Source organism: Doryrhamphus excisus, chromosome 18 (assembly GCF_030265055.1).
Source record: "Doryrhamphus excisus isolate RoL2022-K1 chromosome 18, RoL_Dexc_1.0, whole genome shotgun sequence".
Classification (NCBI taxonomy): domain Eukaryota; kingdom Metazoa; phylum Chordata; class Actinopteri; order Syngnathiformes; family Syngnathidae; genus Doryrhamphus; species Doryrhamphus excisus.
In genome coordinates, this window is record NC_080483.1 from 17,725,968 (window position 1) to 17,735,102 (window position 9,135).

The 9,135-nt window shown below is 44.1% G+C and overlaps 1 protein-coding gene and 1 long non-coding RNA gene across 2 annotated transcripts; one reads left to right on the forward strand and one right to left on the reverse strand.

Moving 5' to 3' along the window:
* Positions 1 to 286: 286 nt before the first annotated feature.
* msx1a (muscle segment homeobox 1a) lies at positions 287 to 2,081 on the reverse strand. The gene is made up of 2 exons (XM_058055001.1): positions 1,579 to 2,081; positions 287 to 1,510 (listed from the first exon to the last, which is right to left on the reverse strand). Exons 1-2 carry the CDS (start codon positions 1,994 to 1,996, stop codon positions 1,092 to 1,094), a joined length of 837 nt encoding a protein of 278 aa, XP_057910984.1. The 5' UTR covers positions 1,997 to 2,081; the 3' UTR covers positions 287 to 1,091.
* A 4,450-nt stretch (positions 2,082 to 6,531) lies between these two features.
* On the forward strand, positions 6,532 to 8,372 carry LOC131106425 (uncharacterized). Its single transcript, XR_009120074.1, has 3 exons — positions 6,532 to 6,667; positions 7,128 to 7,241; positions 7,334 to 8,372. It is a non-coding gene; the product is annotated as an uncharacterized LOC131106425 (long non-coding RNA).
* Positions 8,373 to 9,135: the final 763 nt, after the last annotated feature.

Sequence of the window (9,135 nt, forward strand, 5' to 3'; positions counted from 1 at the left end):
CCCCCCCCCCCCCCCCCCATAATGACATAGTGGACCTCCTTACAAGCTCCAGTATTTATCAGCGACTTTAAGTGGGTGCAACTGGTTTGTCAACCCCCCCCCCCCCCCCCCCCAACCCCCCCCCCTAAACTCTGCTGGCGCCAACAGATCTAGGTTAGTGGTCTCATTCTCAAAGCAATGGGCAGCAGCTGGAGCAATAGTCCTCTAGGTTGCCCTTCTTGGACTTGGACCAAGGCTGCCTTGCTCAACGTGAAGTTACGGCCACAAAAAGGAATCTACCAACAAATGCAAAAGAATAAAGCATTTATTAAGTTATGTCACAAATATATTGATAATATAAATGAGGATATTTTTTCCAAATATACAGAATTTTACAGTCCACCGTCCCTCGCCAAGGGAAGCCGTCCAACAACAGTGCTGTTGTTTGTCATATTTAATATGTTTGGCATATTTAATATGTTTGGCATATTTACTAATATGTTTGTCATATTTACCAATATGTGTGTCATATTTACCAATATGTGTGTCATATTTACCAATATGTTTGTCATATTTACTAATATGTTTGTCATATTTACCAATATGTTTGTCATATTTACCAATATGTTTGTCATATTTACTAATATGTTTGTCATATTTACTAATATGTTTGTCATATTTACTAATATGTTTGTCATATTTACCAATATGTGTGTCATATTCACTAATATGTGTGTCATATTTACTTATGTTTGTCATATTTACCAATATGTTTGTCATATTTACCAATATGTGTGTCATATTTACCAATATGTGTGTCATATTTACCAATATGTTTATCATATTTACCAATATGTTTATCATATTTACCAATATGTTTGTCATATTTACCAATATGTTTATCATATTTACCAATATGTTTATCATATTTACCAAGTATCGGCGACGCTGACGCGAATGCAAAATGACGACAAACCCGCAGCGCTATCGGCCCTAAAGAGAAGATGCGCCCCGGCCCAGCTGACGTCTTTTGGCGACGACTTAGGAGCGAAGTGACGGCAAACCTCGGGGTCCCCCACCGCTCCCCAAAAGGAGTCCGGGTCCGGCGTCCGTCAAGCCAGGTGGTACATGCCGTATCCGACGTGTGCGGCGTACAGTCCCACCGGGGAGACCGGAAGCGAGTGCCTCTGGAAGGCGTGCGAGCCCCCGTAGGACGCCGGGACGTGAGCGCCGAGCGGGAAGGAAATCCCAAAAGCGGGGGGCAACATGGGCTTGGCTGCCATTTTCAGTTTCTCCAGTTCCGCCTCCTGAAGTCTCTTGGCTTTGGCTCTCCGGTTCTGGAACCAGATCTTGACCTGGGTCTCCGTCAGGTTCAGGGAGCTGGAGAACTCGGCGCGCTCGGCGATGGAGAGGTACTGCTTCTGGCGGAACTTCCTCTCCAGGGCCAGCAGCTGGGAGGTCGTGAACGGGGTACGGGGCTTCCGGTTGGTCTTGTGCTTCCGCAGCGGGCACGCCGGAGGACTCAGCCTTCCTGTTCAGAGAAAGACACTTTTATTGAGAACGGGACGGCCCGACCCGGAAGCGACCGATCGGACTTACGAGGAGGCGTCGGGGAGAAACGAGGACTCTGGATCCACGAAGTCCTCTCGTGGCTGTCCGGACTCTCGGGTTTGATCAGCACGTCGTCCTGCATGGTCATCAGGTCGCCCACCGAAAAAGAGGAGCTCATGGGGACCGGGGGGTCCAAAACCCCAAACGGACCCGTTCGAACCCCCTTCCCGAGGGACTGGGACGTCCCGGCTCCGGAGGCGCAGTCGGGTGAAGGCGCCTCTCTGCTCGGCCGCCTGTCGGCCATCAGAGCCTCGACGCTGAAGGGCAGGATGGCCGCTTTGGGCTTCCCGGCGTCCTCCGCGGGACTCGGGCCGGTCTGCATGTCGGCTCCGGTGACGAGCACCGAGCGTGGGGACGGATCTTCACCTCGGCCCGAAGATGACATCCAGACCGACGATGGGGCCATGCGGGTCCGACCGTGGCACCGCGGGGCTGGGGAGGTGACGCTGACCGAGGCTGGGGGGGGAACAAGCCGGCACGTCAACGTGTCGACGTCCTCATGTTTAAGTGAGCCGAGGGGGGAGTCCGGCTTTAAGGCAGGCTTGGGGAGGCAGGCGACCAATCCCAGACGACTTGGGCTGGACCCAACGCCGATGGGAGCCATTATTATATTAACGATATCGGCGCTTTTTCACTTCCAAAAAAGCAAATAAACACCAAGACAACAAAAATGGACCATTGGTGGTCTCGTGGTCCCTTTTTATTAGAAATATAGAATTGCCTCTTTTTATTAGAAATATCATCGTAGTCTCTTTTTATTATAAATATTGTCACAGTCCCTTTTTGTTATAAACGTTATCATAGCCCATTTTTATTATAAATATTATCATAGTCCCTTTTTTATTATAAACATCACCATAGTCCCTTTTTATTATAAATATTGTCACAGTCCCTTTTTGTTATAAACGTTATCATAGCCCCTTTTTATTATAAACATCACCATAGCCCATTTTATTATAAATATTATCATAGTCCCTTTTTATTATAAACATCACGATAGCCCCTTTTTATTATAAATATTATCATAGTCCCTTTTATTATAAATATTATCATAGTCCCTTTTTATTATAAACATCACCATAGCCCATTTTTATTATAAATATTATCCTAGTCCCTTTTTATTATAAATATTGTCCTAGTCCCTTTTTATTATGAATATGATCATTGCCTCTTTTTATTATAAACATCCCCCTTTTGTTGTTTTATTACAAACATATGCCCCCCATCGTCATATCATCATTTATTTACAATAACCCTCCGAAATACTACATTAAATAAATACATTAAATAACTGCACTTTATAGGTAAAATGATGCTATATAGAATGTAAATATAGATGTAGATATGTAACATATTCACACAGCATCACCCCTTTATGCTATAAAGATTCACACACTTTTTAATAATTGTGAGCTTATAAAAATCATTCAAATGTGCAGAAATATTCCAATGTATTGATCCTGTATTCATACATTTCAATACAGTAGTACAGTATCAGAAAGGGGAATTATGATGATATCATAATAATAATAATAATAATGGCTTTTGTTTTTATTTCAATATTACACAAGAACGTCCTGTGTTCTGCCCTGGTTTTTAACCCTCAACCCCTTGCTGTTTATTGATGGCTGCAGGGCTCTAATCAGATTGCAGCTCACAGGCCTTTGCAGTCATTTACGGCTGATTATCGGCCTGGGGGGGGGGGGGGGGCTTTGACTATACGTCCATTAAAAATGATGGGGGGGGGGGTAACCATGCAGTACTGGCTTTGGTTTACCTGCTATTATCCCCTCCAAGGCATTTATTATGAATATTCTATGACATTGGCATTGACATTTGGTCATATTTTTAGGTTAATTTAAAAAGATAAAAATGCATTTTTTTCATTTTAAGCACGTGGCCTCCACGCGCCGTCAATCACGTGGAATAAGAATGCAAGCAACGTTCATTCGTTCATTTTCTACTGGGGGTGGGGGGGGTGCTGGAGCCTATCCCAGCTGTCCACCCTGGCCTTAACATGTATCGTTAATTACGTGTTTAGTATGAATATGTATCATTAATTATTAATATGTATCAATTTTCATGTTAAGAATTCATAAAGCAATAACCACAATAATAAAAACGTTATTGTTTTTAATATATTGAAAAATCAATAGTTCTAAAGCATTTTCGATGTTAACTTATCAAGAATAGATGTCCAGCTCTACCTAATGAAGCTCATTTTTAATTAGATGTGCACTCAATAATGCAGAGGTTCAAACAGGTTTTTTAAAAGCCCCCCCCCCCCCCCTGCATGCCGAGCTTGTTGTGCATCCAAGTGAGCTGTCAGTAATGCTAATTAGCAAGCATAAACAATCTGTCACCATTTGTCAGCCTCCTTAATGGCAGACAAGTTATGTTGTTTTTAGGCGCCAGCAGACCCGATCAAAGGGCTCGAACCTCGGGAGACTAAAGACGAACACCTCCTCCTTCTCCTCCTTCTCCTCCTTCTCCTCCTCCTTCCTCGCCCGGGGACACTGAGCCATTCAGCCTGAAAAATTGGCCTTTTGTCAGCCCATCGCCGCCGCTTCCACCATTCCGATGAAGAAAGGGCCGCCCGGCTCTTGTTTCCCGGGGCCGTGAAGAGACCATTTGGAGGTGACACGCGGGTGGCGTCGCCTGTCAAGTCGCCCGGTGAGCTCGTCTACCGGACATGAACAAATAGCAAATAGGAGCCGGATTAAATCACACCCATATTTTTGTTTGATGTGTAGTTGTTTTTTTTTTTTTTTTTTTGGGGGGGGGGGGGGGGTGTAAACAAATATGGCTGATAATTAGCATCCCAAAGAGCGGCCCTTTAAGACGGATAGCATCGTTGACATCCCAGGGGCCGACAAACGAGGTACAAAACAACTTATTTCACTTTATAGACGATCTTTGATTCGCAGTCAAGAGGCGGGCCTCCACACAAAGGCCCCTTGGTGCTTCCTCTCCAAGTTGTCTTAAGCCTTTTCATGCAGCCTCTGTAGTGGACTGGGGGGGGGGGGGGGGGGGGCATTTCAGCCTAAATATTTGCACTTGGTGCAGGCACAAAAAAGAAAAGACAGACTCCCCTCATGGAGACAATGGCCAAGCCCTGTTTGGTGGCCCCCACTTCAATTTATGGAACAAACCAGCTTGCAAGCTTGGAAATAAATCTTGTCAATCCTGTTGGGGGGGGGGGGGGGGGGGCGTCTTTTATTTGGCAAATGATTTACAGTTACAAAGATTTAGGGGATGTTATTCATAATGAGAGACATTATTTTAAGCTGTCGGTTTTTTCATTTTACTTACTGCGGTATAAGTTCATGTACTTTCTTTATTATTATTATTATTATAAACATGTCTTGTCTTGTCAAGTGTTTTGTGCAGACATATTTATACAATTCCCCTACAATCGTTCTTAAATTCGGGACATACTATGTCATTTATTTTGTTCCAAATAAACTAAACCATTGTCATTATTATTATGATATGAATATTATTTTTAATGCAAATTTACCGATAAAAATGTTATTTCAACACACGCAGATTACATCCCATCCTGACCTCTGCATGACTCTATTATATTTCATAACATTGAGAGATGTTTTCGGCCTTCCTCTGTAAAGCCTCGATAAAAGCCCCCCCCCCCGCCCCCCCCCTGAAATATTTGACGTATCGCCCTCTTTTAATTGGTTCGCGCCATTTAGCATCTGCTAATGACGGCCCGGGAAATAGGAGCGTGATTGGCTGCTGATTGATTTGGATAACAAGATCATTTGGCTGAGTGGGCTTGTTGATTACAACTTCCATTCAGTTTTCAATGGAATGCTTAATAAGCGCGTAATAAGCAATCATATCGGAAACAAATCATTTCATTTCAGGATGCAGATGCAATTAAAAACACACAAGGGTGATCAAGTAACGGTGCAGTCCTCCAAAGGACACACGGTGGTATTGTTTTATGCTTCTGTATGCTTTTATTATTATTATTATACTTTTATTATTATAATATGAATGAACAACTGCAGTTGAGATATTTGCCATAAATGTGGTGATTATTATTAATATTCCTGCATGATTGGAAATATCATCCTGAAGCATCTTTTCTCTTTGTGCATGTTGCTGTGAGGTTCCTTCGAGGAGCAGAGACAGGAAGTGACATCGGAGGTTCAGAGCTAAGTTTCAGTTTGGCGTGGTGTTTTTATTATGGATTATTGTGCCGCTGTGAGATAAACTTGCAATAAAATGCTGTTGTGGAGCGATCAAGTGTGCTGTGTGTCTAAGCCAGCAGGACAGTAAAAGACTCTTAGTGGCCAGTCTAGAATTCCACACGTCATTCAGGGTCTTTCAATCCGTCTTCCAACGCCTTATTTGAATATGACTTCATTTAGCCATTTCATTCTTCAAATGCTTTTATATATATATCCTTTTATATCCATTTATATATGTTTGGACTGTCAAATGATTCAAATCTTTCATCAGATTAATTATAACTAATCACCATGTCGTAGTCGACAATATGGGCATTTTTACTGTATTTTATTGAAAGAAAGATAAACGTCAGCACAGGTTTATACTGTATATATTTGTATGTGAACACTGACATGTATGTCAGGAGATGGCACACGTCTGGCAACCTATTTAACTAACACTGCTTTCTTTAACAGCACAACACTTGAATCACACTTTGTCTAATGACCAGCAATGAGTTGCGTTCAAAAACACCACGTCATTTAAGTTGAATTCACATGTTTTGAGAGAATTCTCTGCGATTTCCGAGCATACTTCAATGCAGCAAATAAAGAGTCACTAAGTGAGTGATGAAATATACACTTGTTGTTTTTAATTTGCATTGTTATTTATTTAGACCAAACATACACGCACAAGAAAGACGTGTGATTTTAAGAGTGTCCCTGAATGCATCTCTGCCTGACTCTCAGGAAGTGTTGCTGCATGCCGAACGGCCTAGAGACGTTTGTTGGGTGTTGGAAATACATACTGTATATGGATATGGTTGGAGATACATACTCCATATGGACGTGGGGTTGGACTGCGCTGCTGCCGACGTGTTCAGGTAAGAATAAAGTTATCTGGGGGTTCTGGGGGGGTTCCACTGGACCGCCTCCTGTCCTAACAACAGAGAGCCCTGGCTGGCCCCGACGCCTAGTGTGTTCATTCAACTTAGAGTCCCACCCTTAACGTACTATTTTGGGCGGCCCAATATATATTTATTCTATTTTTGAGAAACCGTGATAGTGGAGTCATCGTGTGATTATGATTGGTAGCTCCACTTTGCCACCATTAGCTGACAACAAACACAACTGCTAGCATGAGTTCTTGTGTGTAATGTACTCCAAACCGGAAGAGGCGGGATATAATGCTATTCATACGTTGGAATATGGGCGCCCCAATATGGGCGCCCCAATATGGGCGCCCCAATATGGGCGCCCCAATGACTCGGCAGAGGAACGCCCCAAAGTTGTAATATTTGACTAAAATGATGCCCCCTTCTTTACTTGTGATGCCATTTCCAGGGGATACCTGCTGTGGAAAAGTGTGATGGCGGCCATAGAAAAATAGAAAACTTATTGTGATGTCAGACGTCAGCACTTCCTTCTTCACTCCCAACCTGTGATGCTCGCCAAATGGTGAGTCATTTGATTTGATTCTACTTTTATTTGAAACTTATTTGACACTTTGAAACGTGAACAAATGAGTTGTTGTTCACTTCCTCTTAAAGTTCAGTTTTGGACCTGGCGTCAGTGTGACCACAACCACAGCAGATGTGTGTACACATTCCTGACATACAAGGCGTACAGTGTGACGTCATTCATATGCGTGCGTCCAGTGTGACATCATTTCCTGCGTGCGGAGATGAGGAGAAGCTTGATTTAAAGGACAGCAGGATGGTAAAGGCCCAGCTTCATAGCCAACATCCTTTTGGGTGTCGCCAAACTTAGCCAATGCACGGAGCACCTCATGCGGTGAGCTCACTCGGGCATCAGCACGTACGCCTGCGCCCACCCACTTTCCACCCACTTTCCACCCACCCACACCCCTAAAAGTCCAGCCCACTCCTTTGGGAGACATATTTAATTTAATTAAGGCCTGTCAACGCTATTGATTTTGGCACTTTCAATTACGGCCCAGCAGTTTATGGGCTGGGGGGGCCGTGGATCTACTGATCTGTGATGAGGGGGCCCTATCAGCGCAGCGCCACATGGACGAGGAGCCTCTTCGTCTTCCTTATGGCCTGCGCTGTCGGCAGGAGACGCTGACGTATGGCCGCAGCCCCCCCACGGTTGGCCATAATGAATCCCTCATTAGACAGCTCTTTATTGTTTAATTTGTGCACTTCATAATCAAATTGGGCAGATTAATTGCTACAGAATTCAGAAAACAGAGTGAAAAATAACCTCTCGGAATTATCTGCAGCTTTTATGGTGCCCAAGGTTCTTTGGCTGGGGAATATTTGACACCCCCAGGAATGACTTTTGGGGTGATAAACTGTTATTGGGATGCTCTCTTTAGCCGCCGTGACTGCCAAGTGGAAGCTCATTCAAATGTTTCTTGCAGATATATTTCCCCTCAAAGTCCTAATTGCAAAAGTCAACCTTACAAATTCCTGCCTTTATTTACGGCGGTGGCCTTTTGCCTGTGGCGGCCATTTGCCTGTGGCGGCCTTTTGCCAGTGGCGGTCTTTTGCCTGTGGCGTGTTTGTCAGCCCTTGCTGGTCACTGCTGCAATTCACACTCGAGTGTGCATGAGCGAGATAAAAATAAAAGAGGCAATAAAATGGTGTGATGTTGAAGATGTTGAAGATGTTTACTATTATTTATTACCCCCCACCTTCAAGTGATTTGACTGAATACAATAAAACGGTAACAAGCTATTTGCTTAACACATTTTTACAGCTGATATTTAAGTAGCGGCTAAAACACGAGTAGCCTCTGACACTTCATAAAAACTATTGCGTATGCTTTGCACGGGCGCCTTGTGAATGCAGTTCCAGGGCGGGGTTAAGTGAAAACAGCACTGACTGTTGCAGCCACTTTAGACGCACTCTTGCATCCCTGGGCTGCCATTTGACAGACACCCACCCAATGAAGTCGATATTCCACCCAATGAAGTCGATATTCCACCCAATGAAGTCAATATTGTGGATGGTCAAGATTTAAAGATGGATGAAAGGTTTCATAACCAAAAACCCCAAACCCGAGGCCGCCTGGGCGTGTGTGCTAGAGTCCGGTTTGGATGACATCACTAAAGGAGAGAATCCATGAGAAAAGTGAGGTAATTACGCCGGCTGCGGTGTCACCGTACACCTTGGCAATTACCATGTCACTCAACCATTAAGGCTCATTATCTTTGCGAGAGGTCGCCAGTCCACACACAATGGCTTCGCACAAACCTGTATGCTAATTGCTAACAGACGCGCAACTGGACGTGTGGATCCAGCGTATATTTGGCTTCTGTTGAGCCGACGGGAAGTTCCACAAATATGGCGATTGACTTTCAGTTGACGGACACGTGAGCATAGTG